The 22208-nt window shown below is 44.4% G+C and overlaps 1 protein-coding gene across 1 annotated transcript in view; it reads right to left on the bottom strand.

Annotated features, from left to right (window-relative positions):
* The window catches only part of PITPNM3 (PITPNM family member 3), a 904027-nt gene that overhangs the window by 488351 nt on the left and 393468 nt on the right, over positions 1-22208 (bottom strand). The window contains exon 3 of the mRNA XM_077480456.1: positions 12207-12314. Coding sequence (XP_077336582.1) covers positions 12207-12314 — 108 coding nt within the window. The remainder of the gene's footprint in view (positions 1-12206; positions 12315-22208) is intronic.

Raw genomic sequence — 22208 nt, 5'->3', positions numbered from 1 at the left:
CCACAGCCATCGGCACCAACCGTTGGCAACCATTTTAGCGACTGTCCCTGCCATTACATATGTTTTGTGTCAGCATTGCACACACAGCTATTAGCCCCTACTCCAACCAATGAAGGAGGGGTCACAATTTGCCATCTTTGCCCTGGGCACTGGATGACCTCTTCCTGGCACTGCCACAGTGTATTCACTTCAAATTACTTTCCTGTTTTGCATCTCACTTTAAATCAATATATAATCATCACAGTATGCAATTTTTTAGCTGTCCTTAGAAATTAAATTTTTTCGCGTTCCCTTGTTGACGTTATCCTAAGTTGTGTCCTTCACTAAGCACGATGTATTTTAGGATCCATACAAAGAAGCCTTGTTAATCACCTCATGATTATGTCAAAAAGTGTTTAAAGTAAATATAGTTTAGTCAGAATTTAGTAGAGAAAACAAATTTGTAATTAAAAATATAAAGAACAAAGCCTGATTGGATATGTTGTAGCTGGCTGAACTTGATTATCAGAACTCGGAAAGTAGGTTGTGATGTCCTTGGGTACAGAAACTCACAGGCCTTTTTATGTACATTGTAGCTCAATTACTCTACTAAAATCATTAAGGACTACCCTAGGGCTATACAAGCTATTAAATCTGTTTGTGAGAAATTTAACAACTTGCTGCCCATCATCTCATGAATGGCACATCGTTTTAGTGTGAAGCAGATAAGGTTATGGACAACAAATTGTTAAATCTGTCAGTAGCAAAGAATTGTATTATTTTTTGAAACCCTAATTGGAAAGCTGAACTTTGGGATAGGAAAATATTGTCTAAAAACAAGAGGCATTTATAGTCTTAATGTATCTTGGTGTGCTTTGTGTATTTCTTTCAGATCTGTGCAGTAATTGAGCAAGAAACTTTGCCTCTTAATGAAGACTAGTCACTGCTGCTCTCATAGGCATCCACAGGTAGGGGTAAGGGGGGTCAAGTGCCCCCCCCAGAATCAGGGAATCGGATCTGTTAAATTCAGCACAGTGGCATCGCTATGGGGGTTCAGGCAGCCCTCACCTGGATGCCACCCACCAGTCAGGTGACACCATCAAGGTGCTGTCAACCCCCCCCCCCCCCCATCAGCGTAGTGTGACTGCGGGCTCTTTTCCCTGCTCAGTCCAGCAGAGAACTTGGCAGCGATGTGACAGGAGAAAGGCGAGTTGCGGGCTGTCATAGGTTTCCCCTGAGGGAGAGAGTGCTACAGGACAAAGAAAGAGGAGTGTGATGGGCGGAAGCCAGAGAGAGAGCCACACTGCCCAGCACCACCAGAGAGAGAAAGACTGAGCCACCGCCAGGGTACAGACATACTACACTACAAACCAGAATAGCCCTCGGGGAACCCAGAGTGAGCGATCGTCCAGCCCGGAGGAATCACTGCTGTAGTTTCGCTGGCTCTGGTAAGAGGGCCTATCGGCTATTATCCATTACTTATCCTAGGGACTGTACTATGTCAGTAGTCTCTGACCATGATAATGTGATAATGACATTGTCGAAAAGGGGTGGTGCAAGGGTGACCCTAAAATGATGCCCACCCTGAAAAAGTTCTGCGGACGCCCATGGCTGCTCTCCCTTGTGCAGGGTGACTGTCTTGTCTCTGCCACCCGGCAGCCTGTAGTGGATGGGCCTGCTAGGTCTCTCCCACAACTTGGTACTCCATATAGGTTATGGGCAGCACAGTTTGTTTATGATAATAACTGGGAATGCAAAAGCCTTTGGTGCATACAAAGTGGACTTATGTCCTTTGTGGTTCTATAGCAGTGGTTCACAACTCCTGTCCTCAGGACCCACTAACAGGCCAGATTTTATGTATTACCTTGGGGAGATGCAGACTAGTGATGTGATGTATTTCAGTTATCTCGCAAACATGGCCTGTTAGTGGAGTTGAGAATCACTGCTCTAGAGGAATATATTTAAATGGACGTTTTTGTACCTGAAAATTGAATGTGTTACTAAACCCATTACCCTGCATTCATTATATCTGGTCTCCCACAGTACACAAAACATGGAAATGCAATTATTTTAGTAAATTTAAACTGCTAAATACCTTTCCTCACCAGCGGTACATAGCAGCCATATGGCTTCTATCAGTGTCTGGCCAAGCACTGATTAAAACGTGTAGTTTGAGTTTCCATTCTCCTCTGACTGTCCTATGAGGCTGCAGGATCCCAGGCCCTCTGTCTGGACAGTGCTGATTGGCCTTGTGCTGATCACATGCACTCGCCAAGAAAAAAAAACTCTCTAGCAATACACACCAAACTGAGCATGTACACAGTGCCCTTAAGGCACTATACCAGGGGTCTCCAAACGATGGCCCTCCAGTTGTTCAGGAACTGCAATTACCATCATGCCTAGTCCTGTCTGTGAATGTCAGAGTTTTACAATGCCTCATGGGACGTGTGGTTCCGCAACAGTTGGAGGGCCGTAGTTTGGAGATCCCTGCACTATACTATCAAAAGATGGATTGGGGACAGTGGAAGAAGGGGGGATCAGAGAAGACAGGATCAAACAGCCTTTTTACACAATGAAGAGAATTAACCCTTTAGGTTCCACAATGAGTATAACAATCACGCTTTACTGCATATACAGACTGATGTTACTGTTGTGGGTTTAGTAACACTATAAGCTTTAATAAGTGACAGTAACAAGCATTCACTAAACAGATGCCTGCCTTTTATATTAGTTGCAACCGTAGCATGCAGTAGAAATGAACTGTTCATGAGTTAAGCATTGCATGATCATGTGCAATTTGTTTGTACTACATTGCTACTAGAGTAGCTCACATTGTAGGGATTGATGTCTTCCATCTGTGCAGTGATCTATCACTAGTCTTAGCCATTAATTTCTCGTGATTTTGGTAGTTTGAGTGATAAAAATCAAATGTGTGTTTCTGCATTTAAATGAAACCTTCACTGAAGAAGTATGAAGGCTGCCAATGCTGATTCTCCTTTAGAAAATCTTAGCTCTCTGGCTGTTATGGTGATCCAATGTCTTCACTACTTACTAAATCACTTAATCACATAGTTTAGAATGGGAGTCGGAAACTCATCAATCATAATCTAACCGTTGACCTACCTGACGTACCCGCTCATCCTCATGTCAGAGCAGAGAGCGGGAGGCAGCAAAGCTCAAGGCAGAGGGCGAGAGCTGCTCCAGTTAACCTTTCAAGTTTTCAAGTTAACCGGCAGGTTATTGATTGCTAGGACACAGGGCGGTCCTAGCAACAAATCACCAGCATTTTAATATGAAAAGTTAACCATGGCAACTCCAGCTCCCATCCTATGTCCAGAAATATGCTGCCTTCTGTTCACTTGGGGGGAGGGGGGTTGATATTTAGTGGCAAGAGGACACTACTATGGGGGGGGGGGGGCAGAAAAACTGACTAGAGGGCACACACAGGACACTGCTTTGGAGGACATAGGATGCAGCTTTGGGGGGCACAGGACATTTCTGTGGGGGGCAGAGGCATGCTACTGTTGGGGGGGTGATAAGAAGGGAGACAGAGGACACTGCTATGTGGGGCAGAGGTCATCAATGTGTGAGGGGCACAGGACACGATCGTGGGGGGCAGAGGACACTACTGTGGAAGGGGGGTTATGGGAAGGGGAGCAGAGGACACTGCTATTGGGAAGTAGAGGTCATTACTGTGTGGGGGCAGTGGACACTGCTTTGGGGGGGCACAGGACCCTACTATGGGGGGGGTGGACACAGGGCACTTCCGTGGGATGGGGCAGAGGACACTACTGTGGGGGGTGATGTGAAAGGGGCCAGACGTCCCTACTGTTTGGGGGAAAGTGCACACTACTGTGGGGGGTGATGTGAAAGGGGACAGAGGACACCACTGGGGGGGCAGAAGGGCAGAGGACACTGCTATTTGGGAGCAGGGGTCCTTACTGTGTGCGGGCAGAGGACACTGCTTTGGGGGGCACAGAAACCTACTGTGGGAGGGTGGTGGGCAGAGGGCACTACCTTGGGAGGGGGCAGAGAACACTACTGTGGAGGGTGATGTGAAAGGGGGCAGAAGTCATTACAAATGGGGGGGTAGAGGAAACTATGGCAGGGGTGATGTGAAAGGGGGGCAGAGGTCTCTACTGTGTGGGGGAAAGAGGACACTACTTTGGGGGGTAATGTGAAAGGGGACAGAGGACACCACTGGAGGGGCAGAAGGGCAGCGGAAATACTGTGAGAGGTGATGTAGAAAGGGGGCAGGGGCCAATACTGTGGGGGTCAGAGGACACTACTATGGGGGGTCAGAGGACACTGCTGTGGGGGTGGTGTGAAGGAGGGCAGAGGACACTAACTTGGGGGGGGGGGCAGAGTACATTATTGCGGGGGAATCATGTGAAGGGGGACAAAGGACACTACTGTGGAGAGTGATTTGAAGGGGGACAGAGGACACTACTTTGAGGGATGATGTGAAGGGAAGCAAAGGACACTACTGTGATACACTGTTCTTCAAGCCATCATTTTTTTGTGGCTTGATAGTTTATTTTTATTTTTTTTAAAGGGTGCCCTCCCCGGGATCTTTGAACCCTTCCAAGTTGTCCAACCCTCCCAAAGGTTGCCTACCCATTTCAATACCAGGCACTTTCGCCCCTTCCTGCCCAGGACAATTTTCATCTTATAGTGCTGTCACACTTTGAATAACAATTGCGTGGTAATGCAACAGTGTACCCAAACTACATTTGTATTACTTTCTTCCCACAAATAAAGCTTTCTTTTGGTGGTATTTTATCACCTCTGGGGTTTTTATTTTTTGCTAAACAAGCTAAAAAAGACTGAACTTTAAAAAAAAAAAAAAATATGTTTTATTAGTTTCTGTTATAATATTTTGTTTTCTCCTTCACTGACAGCACTGAGGAGGCGGTACTGATGGGCACTGATGAGGTGGTGCTGATAAGACGGCACTGATGAGGAGGCACTGATAGGCGCCACTGATATGCAGCACTGATGCGCACCGATAGGTGGCACTGATGGGCACTGAGAGGCAACACTGATGGGCACTGATAGATGGTACTGATGGGCAGCACTGATAATGAGGTACTGACAGATGTTACTGCTGAGCACCGATTGGCACTGTGATGGGCACTGATTGGTACTGTTGTGGGTGCTAATTGACACAGAGGTGTTTTTGATGGGGCACAGATTGTCAACTTATGGGCACTGACTGGCAGCTGATGGGCAAATCTGATGGGGGTTGTGCTGATAATCAATGTGCTGATTATCAGCACAGATCCCCCCTCTGACAGGGAGAGCCGTCGATCAGTTCTCCCCGTCAGCGTGAACCAAGGAATGCCGTTTACTGGCACTTCCTGGTTCACGCGATGATCAGCTGTGATTGGTCACAGCTGATCATATGGTAAGAAGCCTCTGTCAGTCTCCTTACTACAATCGGATGCAGTGTGTCAGACTGACACACAGCACCTTCCGGCATATTATTGTGCTGTATGTCATATGACGCCCAGTCAGGATAACAGAACCACCGCTCAGCCATCAATCTGCTATAGGCCAGGCAAGAAGTGGCTACCTATGGTTTAGATGTTCTGAATTTGTTGTGACTTTCCTAACCTGCTTGCTTGTAGACAGGTGCAGTCTACTTTCTCCACTGCAGGTTTTCCAATTTGTCCATTTAACGATCAACTTCTGTTGAAGAGGGATGGCCATGCATTAATCGTGTAGCCGGTCTCTGCTGAACCAGCCACATTTCTATGGCCAACTTTATTCTCTCACCTTGAAACCATCATTTCTATGCTGATAATACTCAGTTATATTGTACAACCATATTAAACTGGATTCTAAATTGGCTGTTTCTTCCCTATTCAACTGTTTCTTTGACATAAAGACATGGATAACCTCATTCCTCCAACGAAATTGTGCAAGACTGAAGTTGTGCTTGTTGGCACCCCTATCAACTTTGCAAAGCCAGTCCTTTAACTCAATCTGTTTACGGAACTGTACTTGAGCTTCAATCTAAATTTGAAAATCTAGGAGTAATCCTTGATGCACTTGCACACAATGTTGTCAGAACACTTTTGTTCTGCTTGAGAAACATTGCTTAACTATGTCCTGTGCCATCATACACTGTGACAGAAAGGTGATCAATAAATTTTCTTCTAACTTAACTATTTATAACGCTCTACTTACTGGGATACCTAGTTCCACACTAAACAGACTACAGGATGTCCAAAAATCAGCTGCCACAATTCTGAATAGGTCTAGTGCAAGTGATCAAATTACTAGGGATTACTGAAAATAGGGTTATAGGCATTTTGCCGATAGAAAAAAGGTGCAGATAATTTGTCAGAAAATTATCAGCCAAAAATAGGGTCAACGGTGCCGATAATGGACAAAAATAAAATTCATATTCATTTAAATTTATTTTAATTATAAGGTTGAATATATTATGACTGTTCGTGCAGCAAGATCGCAAGGGAGGAGGTTTGTGCAATCTGTTTTAAATCCAAACAAAACCTTAGACCCTTCTCCGTTGACCCAGTCCATTCATTTAAACATTTAGAGAAATCTGGAGAAATTAGCTTAAAGTAGAGAGACTCCAGTATATAAAAAAAATTTTTGGAGTAAAGTGTTAAAGGTTTAGTAAGGTTTTAAGAACATTTTGTGTATAGCAGAGTTCCCTTTTGTATAGTTACTGGGAAAGAATTTGAGGCATTATCTCTCCAACAGGGCTTTAGAAACAGAATAAAGTATATCAGTTTTCATATTTGCTTTTTTGTTACACAGTATCTTCTGCACTGTTGTGGGAAGACAACACCCCTGATCTGCAGAATGCTTAGAGCTGTAAAAATTATAAATTTGCAGTTTTATACACAGAATAGCACTCCTGAACACCACCTAACATACGCATGCACAGTATTTGTGTTACACATATTTGATTGTGATGTCAGAGAGTTTCAAAACCCTCCTCACTCTATGCAAAAAACAAAGAATAGGATTGGGTGAAGTCCCAATTCAAATCTTAATTTTTTTTAAATGGGGTTCTGTTGCGCACATAAGTTATGCTTTAAATACTGGCATCCTGTAGTACCCAACGAGACATCTAACAAGTGGTCAGAGATGGTCACTTTTCACTGTGGCAGTAAAAACTGTGATCCAATTATAACTGGTAATCATAAATCTCTTTGCAATCATCCCTCCACTTTAAGCTAATGTTAACAAATAATACCCTCAGCACACACCACTAACAATGTCAGAGTGGTGTGACGAAACGCATCAGTGGCGTGGCCATTTACATCATCACGTCAGAGCGTGACCAGAAGTGAGGCTCAATATTACATGTATCTGATGCTAATGCATTCCTTAAGAGGGCAACACTGGTATTAAAGGAGCTATATATCTGTGTGCATTGGGTTACAGTACACTATGTTTATAAATTGTTTACCTTCTGATTTTAATAAATTTGGGCTGTTTTTAATGCATATTGCGCAGTGAGAGCTATTCTTATATTCTTAAGCTTACATTACTGGAGAGGTGTGTGGGAGAGCTGGAGATCTGGTGCATGAAGTGGTGAAGCTCAGAGAGAAGTTGGAGACACTTGGCATAATAATGTTTCCCGATTTAAAGGATAAGGTGCTTTTTTGACCTGACCGAAAAGCCGGTATATTCCAGAGTTAAGCATTTGGTGTTGAAGGTGGAGGAGTGGTGAACTGTGATTTATCCCACTGATGTGGAAAAGAGGATTATTGGTGATTCATTGCAAGCACTAGTACATGGAAAATAAATCTACTGGGACTTTTTTGCATTATTATTTATCTATAAACTAGTCATTCATTCACTTATTTTTTAATTTATATTATTCTGTTATATGTCTGAGTATAATAAGGTTGAGTTATAAGACACTAGTAATGTTAAGGATTTTGTTTGCTGCTGATATAATTCAAAACAGTGAGGGTAGATCTTCAGTGCAGAGGATCCTGGCACAGGTGAGGAAAATATGTAAACAAGGGATTTAAGGTTAAGTTTACTCTTCCAATTAAAGTTCCCATGCACTTAGGCATCCCCAATAGATTGAAATCATTGCACAGTTTAAAAAAATAAAATAATTGCTTCTTTTAGATATCATACCTATGCAGCCTCTCCCAAGTATGTCATACAACACTTAGTGTAAGCAACCTACACCAATCTGCCTAGATACCAAAATGCAACATACACTATATTACCAAAAGTATTGGGAGGCCTGCCTTTACAAGCATATGAGCTTTAATGGCACCCTAGTCTTAGTCCCTAGGGTTCAATATTGAGTTGGCCCACCCCTCGCAGCTATAACAGCTTCAATTATTCTGGGAAGGCTGTCCATGAGGTTTAGGAGTTTCCACTCAAATTCATCCCAATGGTATTATATCAGGTTGAGGTCAGGACTCTCTGCAGGCCAGTCAAATTCCTCCACCCCAAACTCACCCATCCATGTCTTTATGGACCTTGCTTTTTGCACTGGGTCATGTTGGAACAGGAAAGGGCCATCCCTAAACTGTTCCCACAAAGTTGGGAGCATTAATTGTCCAAAATGTCTTGGTATGCTGATGCCTTAAGAGTTCCCTTCACTGGAAGGCCCAAGCCCAACTCCTGAAAAACAATCCCACACCATAATGCCCACTCCACCAAATGATTTGGATCAGTGCACAAAGCAAGGTCCATAAAGACATGGATGAGCGAGTTTGGGGTGCAGGAACCTGACTGCCCTGCACAGTCCCGAGTCCTGACCTTAACCTGACAAAACACCTTTTGGATGAATTAGAGCGGAGACTGCGAACCAGGTCTTCTCATCCACATCAGTGCCTGACCTCACAAATGCACTTCTGGAAGAATGCTCAAACATTCCCATAGACACACTCCTAAACCTTGTGGACAGCCTTCCAAGAAGAGTTTAAGCTGTTATAGCTGAAAAAAGTGGGCCAATGCAATACTGAACCCTGCGGACTAAGACTGGGATGCCATTAAAGTTAATAGGCGTGTACAAGCAGGCACCTGATACTTTTGGTAATATAGTGTATGTTGGGTGTGTGTCCCCAGGACTGCAGAAATGAGTGCTCTGCCACATTGAAAACCCACACATAGTGCTCTCTCCCTCTGTCACACAACATTGAGCTCAGTCACTGTTGTGACAGGTAGAGTTAGTTAAAATTGCAGTAGGTTTACTGTGATAGTAATGCCGCGTACACACGATCAAACAATCTGGTGGAAAAGTCCGGCAAACTCAAGTCCGCCGAACAATCCGCCCGTGTGTAGCCTCCGGCTGACTTTTTTTACCCAAAAGTACGGTGGACTTAGAAAGTAGATTTGCACTCCAATCTTACCACCGGACTCGCATTTCGGCAGACAATACGGCCGTGTGTGCCAGTCCGTCGTACTTTTGAAATGAGCAGACTTTTCCCGCCTGGAGAAAAGTCCACTCATTTTGAGCGCGTCTCCAGGTAGCCAGGGCCAGCAACGGAGGCGTCGCTGGCCCCACCACCTGGTATGGACTTAAAGGGGAATCCCTACACCGGATGATGTCCCCGCCTATTATGATGTCACAGTCCCAGCATCCTCTGGGACATCATAATAGGCGGGGACATCATCCGGTGATGTCCCTATATAAGTCGCCGCGTGCAGCGTCCCTGCCATTGTGAGTGGAGGATGCGACAAGGCAACATCTGAAGAGAAGAGAAGAACAGAAGATGGCGACAGCGTCAGCGGCGACAGAAGACCGGGCCACCGCCTGTAAAAGAGCTAGAAGAAGGTGCGGTGGCCCGGCAAGAAGAACCAAAGAGGGGACAGGACCCCCGAAGAGGGGGACAAGACCCCCGAAGTCGGAAGAAGAGGGTGGCGGCGGCAAAGAATAAAGCCGGGCTCCTCCGCTAGCAAAAGAGCTAGTAGAAGATAGCAGATGAGACTGGCAAGAAGACCCCCAAAAGGCGGAAGACCCCCGGAGCTGTGCAATAAACTATTTTAACCCTTGTGTGTTGTGTTTTATTTTTACTTTTTTCCACAGGTGAATGGGTAGGGGTACATTGTACCCCATACTCATTCACATAGGGTGGGGGGCCGGTATCGGGGGGCCCCCTTATTAAAGGGGGCTCCCGGATTCCAATAAGCCCCCCGCCCGCAGACCCCGACAACCAACGGCCAGGGTTGTCGGGAAGAGGCCCTTGTCCTCATCAACATGGGGACAAGGTGCTTTGGCACCCCCCCATGTTGAGGGCACGAGGCCTGGTATGGCTCAGGAGGTGGGGGGCCGCTCGCTCATCCCCACTCCCTTTCCTGGCCGTCCGGGTAGCGTGCTCGGATAAGGGTCTAATGTGGACCTAGGGGGGGGGCCCAGGCCGATTTTTCGGCGCAGGGCTTCCCCTTTAAGTCCATACCAGGTGACGAGGCCAGCGACGCCTCCTTCGCTGGTCCCGGCTACCTGGAGACGCGCTCAAAATGAGCGGACTTTCCTCTGCGTGTGTGGGCGAGTCCGTTCATTTCAAAAGTACGGCGGATAGTCCGGTGGACTTAGTACGCCGTATTAGTCCGCTGAAAAAGTGCCGTGTGTGGGCAAGTAGCCCGTTCGGAAAGTCCAGCAGACAGTCCGGCGGGAAGTCCGCCGGATAGTCGGCTACGTGTGTACGCGGCATTAGAGTTACAAAGAGGGTGAATGTGAGGGGTTTAGCAAAAGATAGGATTACAGGGAGGGTTAATGTCAGGGCTGCAAGTACAGTAAGTGTGAGGGTTTATGTTAAAGTTGGGGTACATGGAGGGTTATTGTTAGAGTTATGATTCCAAGGAAGATAATTGTGAGGTTCTTTGTGAGAGTTTGTCTTACAACTAGAGTTAGTGTTAAAATTAGGAATATAAACAGGTAAGTTTGAGGGTTGGAATTACAGGAAAGCCGAGTGTAATGCCATGTACACACGGCCGGACAATTGGACCGTGTGTGGGCTTCATCAGACCTTTGCTGTCGGAAAATCAGACGAACTTTAGATTTAGAACATGTTTCAAATCTTTCCAATGGACTCAAGTCCGGTCGAAAAATCCGTTCATCTGTATGCTAGTCCGACAGATGAAAACCGACGCTACGCGACGGCATCACGGTCTAATCCGTTGGCCTTTGGTGTGATTGTGTGTAGACAAGTCCAATTCGACAGAAGTCCATCGAAAATCCATCGAAAAGTCCAGTCGTGTGTACACGGCATTAAGGTCAGTGTTACAGAGAGGTTTAGTGTTATTGTCAAGATTTCAGGGAAGGTGTGAGGTGTTTCGTTACAGGGAAAATTTGTGTGAGGTTTACCTTAGGGCAGGGAATTTCTCTCTTTGCTGGGAGGTCTGCACCAAGACTACCAGCACTGAGTCTCTATCACATGAAAGATATTGTATTACCTTCAAAGATGCATTAGATACAGAGCTAGGTCCATGGACCAACCCAAGAAAAAGAAAAAAACCTGTAAAATTTACTGTTTACAGTACTTGGAAAATGGGGTGATACCGTAATCCACATTTTCATATCCACTCACCTATAAATCAGAAGAGATGCCTCATACATTCTTGATAAGTTGTCCAAAGAAAGTTTATTTACTATATAAATGTAAAATTACATTGACATTGATTTACTAATTGCACTTGCAAAAATAGTTTCCTTGCAGGTGATTGGGTATTCTTTATAAAGTGAATTCTAACAAAACTAACTAATGTAGGGAAAGTTTCTTCGAAAAGTGAAAATTCACTTGCAATATGAACAGCCTAACATACAAAATAGTGCAGCTCTCTACCAATTAGTATAAAATGATATTAAAGTGTCACAGTGCATAAAAAGTATATATATGAAGCAAAAATATTATATCATACAGTAAAATTATTGAAAACAATTCATATACCATATAGTAATATCCACATATAAATCATATATTATCTAGTGGTGTCCACATATAAATAAGGAAGTGCACAAGAGTTCATATACTGAAGTGTCCAGGAATTGATCCCAAATAGTACACAGATGGAATATCCACAAATGGATCGCAGTGATATCCACCTTCAGACAATCATCAAGAAGGTGTGTTTTTGTGCAAATTTAACTTAAAGTGCATCCACAGTGTGCTAGTTCCACCATCACTATGCAGCCCCATAATCTCTTCAAATCATATCAAATTAACAATTAAGCAGATGTAATGCGGGCTTTAAATATTGTATTTAGTAGTAATTCTTACCTGGACTCTCTTCTAGCTTTCCAATGGTTTCAATTTGTTCCACCAAGTCATTTGAGTTCCATTGACTCATTCCAATAAGTATTGCATTTTTTCCTTCAACAACTTCCTCTGCAATGATCAATAAAAAAACATCAGTGGGAGTGGTCAATGTATGTGCCTGTCTTAAAGAAAACATATGAAAGAAATACGGAGTCAAGAGCCCCACCCTGGTCATGCTAAATTTAGTTTTTTGGCTTCACTGTACTAAGTGGAATGGTGATCTGTTTTTTTTTTTTTTTTTACCAAGGCCAGTGCTTGATTGTCCCTGACAAATACAAGTAAAAGACACAAAACACTTGTAGTTCTATTGTAACCCAATAGACATATTAAATGTCCATAAAATATATAGCTGTCAAAAGAGTCCAAACAGAGGGCTGCCACCACATGGGAGTAGAACCCAGATTCCAGCAATGCTGAAAATAGAACACATAGATTGTTCTTGTCTGCCTCTGGAAAAAGATTTCAGAACAAAGAATTAGAGGACCAACTACTGATTTATGAATATTTATCAGAGCCCAGCCAATTCCTGGGGAGCGGGTGCCCAGAAGGTACCTGGAGAGGTGATAAATGTTTGAGAGACCTGTTCAGAGTGTTCTGGTCCTGTGGCTCCTGCATCTAGGATGCAGTCTGTGTACTGGAGGTGCTGCGTGGACCTTAGCAGGTGCTGGGCTGAGGGCCAGGAGAAGATATGCTAAAAGGAATTTTCCTGGAGGGCATAACCTTGGAGTTTGTTCTGGAGAAGGACATTTTGTCTTTCACACTGAAGAGTGTGGTGTGAAAACTGGGTGGCAGGCAGCTATCATAGGACATTGTGAATAAGACTTGGTGTTGGACTCTCAAGTGTGCAAGTGCTAGAGGGAATTGAGTGTCATAGGTTACTGGGTGGACTGGGTCTTACAGATACCTAGAATTACTGGCCCTTCCCTATTACCTTCCATAAAAGCTGTTTCCCGTTGATTGAGTATCCTGAACCCTTAAATCCCCTCCTATTCGTGTTTCTGCAGAATAAATCCACAAAAAGATATACACAAAAACAGATTGAGCCTGTAATGTTGATGTGCTTGGAACTGTGTTTGTGGCAGGCAGCCTCTATATTAGCAAGAGAGGCCTGGACATATTCTCTGAAGCCCCTCCGGAGGTGCTAAAGAGGAAGCCATCACTGAGACTCATGTATTAGCTGGGTGCTAATAACTTTGAGACATGAACCCAGAACAAATATGAAGATCACAAGGTCAGAGATAAGTCAGAGGTCCTTAAGCCTCATTCACACAGGGCGTAATATATGGTACGTTCATGCAGCGCTGTGTTTAACCACATGGGGATGCACAAGTGTTCTGTGCATTCCCCTATGTAGAGAGTCCTATTGATGTCTATTGGAACACAGCAGCTGCACAGACACATCCGTCTGGGTACTGGTTCATATTGCTGCATGTCCCTGAACTCACTCTGTGTGAATTTGACATGCACCTGCCGGCACCCACTGTGACAACCTGCGGTCTAGGAGACCAAAAAGAGCAGTGGTGATGCTAACAAGGAAGCCAGGCGGATCTACATTTTTCATTTGATTTGTGAAGTTAAAACCTCTGCATTAGCAACTTTGTATATAACTTTATTTTTTTTTAATAAAAGCAGGCTGACAACCCTTAAACTGTAATCTGGACTGATGCAAGCCCACTAAAAGCACATCTACCATGAGAGCCAATAATCACCCCATATCACACCACATAGATGTCATATTGGGACACAGCACTATGTCCATGCAGCCCCTGTGTTCCAATTTACATCAATGGGACTAACTGCATGGGAATGCATGAAACACTTGTGCACCATGTGTGGGTAAACATGGCATTGCACGGGCATACAGTATAGTATGCCCTGTGTGAATAAAGCCTTATTTGTATGCTTTCTCCAAGTTACTAACTCAAGGTATAGAGGCATGGGGGTTATGATGACAGCCAGGCAATTAGCATTTTCTTATATGGCAGCCTTGTTTCTCTCATGACAAGTTTCCTTAAAAATGCATGATTAAATAGTTCCTGATAGTATAATAGGTATGTGGAAAGCACACCAACCAATTAATGGTCACCAGACTTTCAGCATCCACTGGGCTCAAGTCCAAATCTCTGTAAAAGGTCAACCTACCCCAAGCATTTAAGTACCTCTTTTTGTGTACATTGTTAGAGAAACAACTCAAAATGTTGATACATTGGACAGCAGAGATTTGTTAGCTATTTACCCAACAATTTAGACGTAAAAGAGTTATTATTCTGTACACCTATAAGTCCTTGGTGCATGTAGACCTTTTCTAGAGACTCTTTAAATAGTCTCTGAATTTTTTTAGGCTAGCCATAGACAGGGATAGGTTTGCCTAATGCCGCGTACACACGGGCGGACTGTATGGCGTACTTAGTTCGTCATACAATCCGACGGACAGTCCGTCGTACTTTCGACTGAACGGACTTGACCACACATGGATGCACAAACAGTCCGTCGAAAGCTTGCGCGATGACGTGTACAGCACGTACGACGGGACTAGAAATAGGAAGTCCAATACACAGCAAAGCACCCTTCCGCCGTGTAAATCCTTTCTGGACATGCGCCATTCTTAGTCCGTCGAACTAGCATACTGACGAGCGGATTGTCCGCTGAAACCAAAGTACGATGGACAGAATTTCGAAAAATCCGAAATTCTTAGTCCGCCAGACTGCACGCTGAAAAAGTCCGCTGAAGCCCACACACGAGCGGACTGTCCGCTGAAATGTGTTTCGACGGACTAAGTACGCCATACAGTCCGCCCGTGTGTACGCGGCATAAGAATCACAGTTTGGGAGATTTCTGTCCATCGTTTATAGTGCTAGGTTATAGTCAGGGCTGCTGTTAGAAATCATTGGGCCCCATACGGCCTACCTGATAGGACCAGAAGGAACTCAGAGGTAGGCAGGTGTACATAGACACAAGTCCAGTTACATCAGTCTGCCCATTAAGCTGCATGGAGGTTCCGATCAGGAAATAAAACAGATGAGTGGATCTCATAGCAAAGCTCTAAAGGGGAATGGTTGGGAGGCGGTATAAGTGCAGCTCAGCCACATGTTTGTACTGCTCCTTAACCACAAGTGTAAACTAGAATCTCACTGTACTTGATCATCATCATTGTCATCATGATAATCACAGTATAGTACAGTGATGGCGAACCTTGGCACCCCAAATGTTTTGGAACTACATTTCCCATGATGCTCAACTACACTGCAGAGTGCAAGAGCATCATGTGAAATGTAGTTCCAAAACATCTGGGGTGACAAGGTTCACCATCACTGGTATAGTAGGTTCTCTATGACTGTCTGTCACATGACTGTTTGGTGCTGTTATGCGTCCTGGACTGGCTCTACTGTTTTCTGAGGACTGTACCTTCCAGAGAGTAGATGGAAGGGCTCAAGGCAGCTTTTGCACCCACCAATGAGATCCCGGAGCTGCACCCTCAGTCACCTCTCATTCACTGCCAGCTACATCTTCGCCCACCCCAGCCCTCAGCACTAAGGAAGCAGAGCTATCTAAAATGACTCTACAAAGGAGAGGTTGTGAGCAGCTGGCCTTGAGCATCAGGACCTGCGGCACTGGATTTATCGACCCGTGTGCTGAAAATGAAAAAACGTCCCTCCTCTGGTCCCTCCTCTTGGATCCCCCTGTTAGACTGACGGGCCCAGGGAAATTACATTTCAGCCCTGGTAAGCCTAGTAGGGGCGGTGGACTTTGGTGGTCTATTTTACACATTTATCCATAAATATACAATACAGCTGGCTGGGCCCCTCTGATGGGGCCTGGGTCTGGCACAGCAGGACTGGCTGTACTGTTTAATCAGTGACCCAGGTTTTAGAGGTTCATTTATTACACAACTCACTTGATAGACCTAAGTGACACATGAAAAGGAAAGGTTCTGCACATACATTTTGCAACAAGCTGGGAAACCAACCTGTGAGATGAGTGCTTCTGACACTTACAATGCTTATAATTGTTCCCTTTGAATAAACTTTATAAATAAAATGAAGGCACTACCAGGAACAATTCAATTGCCCTTGAAAACCCAGACAACTGCCTTCAATATCTCCTACTTTCAGAAGTGGCAGTGCTAAGCTAGACCCCAGCAATGCAATGTAGAGCACCTCTAAATAGCTTGCTAATGCACTGCATTGCTTTTAAGCAGTGGCGTAACTAGAACCTTCAGGGCCCCGATGCAAGAAACCATTAAGGGCCCCCCTGAACCCCAGCCAGGGCCCTTCCCTCCGAGTCCGGTGGTGGAACTCCAGGGCGTGGTCACAGGTATGACCTTTGTGAGCCCTGTAGTTCCACCACTGGTATCAGTAGTTTTTTATATTTTTTTTTTTTTTAGGTGCCCCCGTCCCCAGAAGAGATGAAGTCCTTTTCTCCAGGGCAGATGAAGTTACTGCCCCCAGGTGAGAAGTGGTCCCTGTCCCCAGGGGAGGTGGGGGTCCCTGTCCCCACGTGAGAAGGGGTCCCTGTCCCCAGGGGGAGATGGAGGGGGGTATGTAATGGTGTGTGAGGATGGGGTCCTCTAACTCACCATGACCAGGCCGCACACTCATCCATGTTGGCCAGGGCTCCATCCAGTGTGCTGGACGGGCGATCAGCATATCTCCCAGAAAGACCTTTCATCATCTGTGTATGACGGGGGAGGAGTGGGACTGGAAGACAAGCCTGCAGTGTCCTCCGGGAGCCGGCTCTCATAGGGCTGCACTGCATCTGTGTGTTTAAAGTTTGTTTACCCAGGAGAAGTATGCAGTGCAGTGTGGGCCGGACTCAGGGGGGGGCGGGACTCTGGCTGGGGAGAACAGACATCGGACTCAGCGGCAATGCATGGAGCAGGAGAGGGGTATTCTGAGGAGCCGGCCGAGGACACAGGTCATGCGGGGGATGCACAACTAAAGAGCAGCCAGTGCGATAGTCAAGCATGGAGCTCTGCTAGTCACCCTCCACCTCCAGCCACCCGTGTGCATGGTGCACTGGTACTCCTAGCTGCCTATGCTGCTGCCGGCCATATGTAGAGGGGGCTGCATGGGCCCCCTGCATCACAGGGCCCGGTTGCGGTCGCGACTGCTGCACCCCCTATAGTTACGCCCCTGCTTTTAAGGATTTGCCTTGGTGTACAAAGATTGCATCTTGCAGGCTTGAAAAGATCAGTGGGCTCCTTGCAGCAAATGTTTTTTTTCTTTGCCTTATCTACACTTCTATGGTAAGTTTGGGGGAGTGGGCTTGTTAAATTTATAGCAAATATACATTAATAATAAGGCTCCATGCACACTGAAGCTGATAAACTGCAGTTTATTGGAGTTTGGGCGTTTTTTGTAAAAGCCCATAAACTCCACTCTATGTTAGCCTATGTGTCCATGCACACATGGACGTTTTTCAGCTTTAATGAGCAGTGGAGTTTATGGGCTTTTTTCTGAACGCCAGAAATTCGCGTTCAAAGTGCCGTTTTTCAGCGGCAAAAAACGACAAACGCTCATTAACGCTCATTAACGCTCGTTCATTAGTGTTCGGCATTCTATTTTTCAATGCATTGTGGGATTTTTGGAGTGTCCTCTGTGTATTTTTATAAAAAACGCCCATTAACGCTAACGCTGTAAAACGCTCATTAACGCTAGTATAAAACGCTGTTAAAAGCAGGTTTTTCAACCAGCGTTTTCTGCCAGCAATCTGGCGTCCAGAAATAGCTTTTTTGAGCTTCAGTGTGCATGGAGCCTAAGACAAAGAATAATGTGCAAAAACCTATAACCCATAGCAACTAATGAAAACTGTAATCCAAGAAGATTTGCAAGTCATCATTATTCTTTACACTGACATGTTAAAATGTATCTGCGGTCAAAATCTAGAATCATATATCCATTTCTACATTGTATCTCATCTATTTCAAGCCTACTCTTATTAAAGTGGAACTTCACTCTCTCAATCAGCGTTGAATATTTTGAATCCTTGCTGCTAGCATTAGTAAATAGATAGGAAAGTATATCATATTTACTTGTTCTAAACTGTTTTTCGTCTTTCTTTAGTTACTTTCTAGTTTCTATGTATGATGTCATACATCCCAGAAGTCTTCAGAAGGAGAGGAGGAGTTTTCTCAGCTAAGCACACCCTCCTGCTTCCATGTTTGAGCTAAGGGCAGATGGATTCCAGGAAATGCCATATGAATCATCTGAAAAGTGATTTCTCAGCAAAATAAAGCATGGATACACAGATGGCTAGGGGAGTTTGCTTTGAATATTAAAAATAAATTAAAATAGCACTTTTGGTTTGTGGTGCTCAGATACAGTGCAGTACCGCTTTAACCACTTCAGCCCCGGAAGAATTTACCCCCTTCCTGACCAGAGCACTGCGCTGCGTCACTTTAACTGACAATTGCGCGGTCGTGCGACGTGGCTCCCAAACTAAATTGATGTTCTTTTTTTCCCACAAATAGTGTAATGGATGTGATCATGAGTGTTATAAGTGAAATGCCTATTTCTGGTACTCTTATAGGTAAAAGTGCTTATCTTTCATTTTCAGTTATTAACCTTAATCATACACATATAATCACAATTAAGATGTCTGCCAGCTTCTCCCTATATGTGAAAACTGCAAGAGTTAAAAGAAAGAGAGCAACGTCAAAGAGAAGAATCGCGCCTGTTCTCGGCCACCGTGACAGTACACCCAAGGAGAAACGGGGGCTGGGAACAAGACTAATTTAGCTACCGAAGCTTGCTCTTCCCCTATTTTGGACATAATCCAGCTAAAAAGCTTATACTTTGTCACAATAATGAATATGTATAATTTGTGGTTTGTACGTGCTGTCTTTTATCAAGTTTTTGATTTGATAGTGAGATATCCGGTGTTCTGCCTAATAGAGTCCGGCCATCCATATGTGTCCGCTCCGTACTGCGCATGCGCAGTACGGAGCAGACGAAGCTTCGGAAAATCTCCGAAGCTGAACGGCGCCTGCGCCGTGAGTGGAGGAGGTAGCCCCACTATCCAAGCGGACATAGGGTTTCGAATTTTAGAGGGCCCCTCGTGGGCGAGCTTCGCTCGCCACGCTTCGGGCTCGGCCTCGCTGCGCTCGGCTCTTTTTTATTCTAACTCTATGTCCACTTGGATAGTGGGGATAGAACCTGGACTCACGGCGCAGGCGCCGTTCGTCCTCGGCAATTTTCGGAATCTGTGCTCCTGTGTACTGCGCATGCGCAGTAAGCAGAGGACAGCATCTGATGGAGGACCCTATTTGACAAGACACCGGCTCATAAGTATATCAGTCAGAGTTTCAGGAAATAAAAGGCAGAAGTATCTGAATACTGAACTACGTGTGTGTCAGTGTTTGACTTCAAGTGTACACAATTATATTAAGGATTAATTTGGCCAGGGAGTCAGAAACAATCCCGAGCTTTCCCAGTTCTGATCCAAAACAATAGAACTTTCTTTTGGTGTTATTTGATCACCTCTGAGATTTTAACTTTTTGGCTATAAACAAAAAAAGAGCGCCAATTAAAAAAAAAAAAAAAAAAAAAACACATAATTTTTTACATTTTGCTATAATAAATATCCCCCAAAAATATATAAAAAAACATTTTTTTCCTCAGTTTAGGACGATACATATTCTTTTACATATTGTTGGTAAAAAAAAAAAAAATAATATATCACAATAAGCGTTTATTGATTGGTTTGCGCAAAAGTTATAGCGTTTACAAAATAGGGGATAGTTTTATGGTATTTTGATTCATTTTACTTTTTACTAGTAACGGCGGCGATCAGCGATTTTTTATCATGAATGCGACATTATGTCAGACACATCGGACATTTTTGACACATTTTTGGGACCATACAAATGTACTGATTCCTGTGTAAATGACACTGGCAGTGAATGGGGTTAACCACTAGGGGGCAGTGTATGGGTTAAGTGTGCCCTGGGGAGTGTTTCTAAGGGGGGGGCGTGGCTACGCATGACACGTCACTGAACTCTGCTCCTGATCACAGGGAGCAGAGATCAGTGACACTGTCACTAGGCTGAATGGGGAGATGCTGGTTTACATTAGCATCTCCCCATTCTTCCTCCCCGTGAGGCGATTGCGGGTATCCCTGTGGCGTTCAAGTCCGCGGAACCCGCGACCCGAACTCATGCCTGCTGGCCCCCTCTTAAAGGGCAACGTACAGGTACGTTATTCTGCCTGTGCAAGCCCTTCTGCCCACGTATATCGGCGTGAGGCGGTCGGCAAGTGGTTAATATGCATGATCCTGAAGTTTGTAAACTTACAAACTGCCTTGAATTCCGTGACTCGTATTCCTTATGCCCTGTGGGTAGGCACTACTGTGTCACACATTTCACAGAGCCTGCCTTCTGAACTGCAGAGATGCTGAGAGCAGGAGTTTCAGAAGGCAGAGTCAGTACAGGAATCGCTGCTTGCAGGTAGCAAGGTACCATGGGATATATACAGAAAGTAATATTTGTGCTGCGTAAAATAATTTCAAGTAAGGCTGCTTACACCAAAAAAGCAGCATAACTGTGCTTCAGTGAAAATATACAAAATAATAGTGAAGTGCCTCAAAAAGCATAAAAAGCAAAAAACAAAGCATAAATAAGTAATGCACTAAAGTCATAATATTGAAGTTGAAATCCCAATGTAATGTCCAATATAGTGGCAAATATCAAACAATAACACCAATGTTATTGCAGCAATTCTTCATAGAAATGCTTCAGTGATCTCCCACCACCAAGTGAATTTCAAATGCACCAAAGCGAGTAGACGCCATCACTGCAGAAAAAACGCCAAAAACAGCATGTTGATCCAGCAAGGAAACATACAGTAACATCGTAGGGACGAACAAAGAACCTTTTTGAAAGCATCCAACTGCAGATCAATGAAGCTCACCAAGTGTCAGGGCTGGGTTCAGCTCTTCCTTCACTGAGCTTGCCACTCAGCTGTTGGCTAATTGCCAGCTCCCATCTCACTCCACAGTTACTCAGCTGTTGTTGATATCCTGCTTGTCAGTCCTATCTACTTAACCACTTACCTACAGGGCACTTAAACACCCCTCCTGCGCAGACCAATTTTCAGCTTTCGGTGCTCTCACACTTTGAATGACAATTACTCAGTCATGCAACACTGTACCCAAATGATTTTTTTGTCCTTTTTTTCCCACAAATAGAGCTTTCTTTTGGTGGTATTTGATCACTTCTGGGTTTGTTTGTTTTTGCGCTATAAATGAAAAAATAACGAACATTTTGAAAAAAAAAAAAAATTTTCTTTGTTTCTGTGATAAAATTTTGCAAATTATGAATTTTTCTTCATAAATTTTGGCCACAAGTTATACTGCTACATATCTTTGGTAAAAAATAACCCAAATTGGTGGATATTATTTGGTCTTTGTGAAAGTTAGAGAGTCTACAAGCTGTGGTGCAAATCACACAAAATTGATCACATCTGATGTACTGGTGGCTGATCTCATTTCTTGCAACCCGAACAAGCCAGGAAAGTACAAATACCCCCCAAATGACCCCTTTTTTGAAAGTAGACATTCCATGGTATTTAGTAAGAGGAATGGTGAGGTGTTTGATGCCCAACATGCAGGGAGCACCGTCACGTGTTCTAGGAGCATGAATTACACATCTAACTTGTTGACTACCTATTACACTTTTGAAGGCCCTAGAGCACCAGGAAAATGACACATGACACCGACGTGGCACTGATGACAGATGACACTGATACATGGCACTGATACATGGCACTGATGACAGATGCCACTAATACGTGGCACTGATGATATGTGACACTGACAGATGGCACTAATATGTGGCACTGATGACAGATGACACTTATATGTGGCACTGATGACACGTGGCACTGATGGCACATGTCACTAATACGTGGCACTAATATGTGGCACTGATGACACGTGACACTGATGACAGATGGCACTGATACCTGG

The sequence above is a fragment of the Lithobates pipiens genome, unplaced genomic scaffold, assembly GCF_037356315.1.
Source record: "Lithobates pipiens isolate NorthernLeopardFrog02 unplaced genomic scaffold, aLitPip1_a1.2 Scaffold_16, whole genome shotgun sequence".
In the NCBI taxonomy this organism is placed as follows: domain Eukaryota; kingdom Metazoa; phylum Chordata; class Amphibia; order Anura; family Ranidae; genus Lithobates; species Lithobates pipiens.
This window is presented reverse-complemented; position numbering and strand designations above follow the sequence as displayed.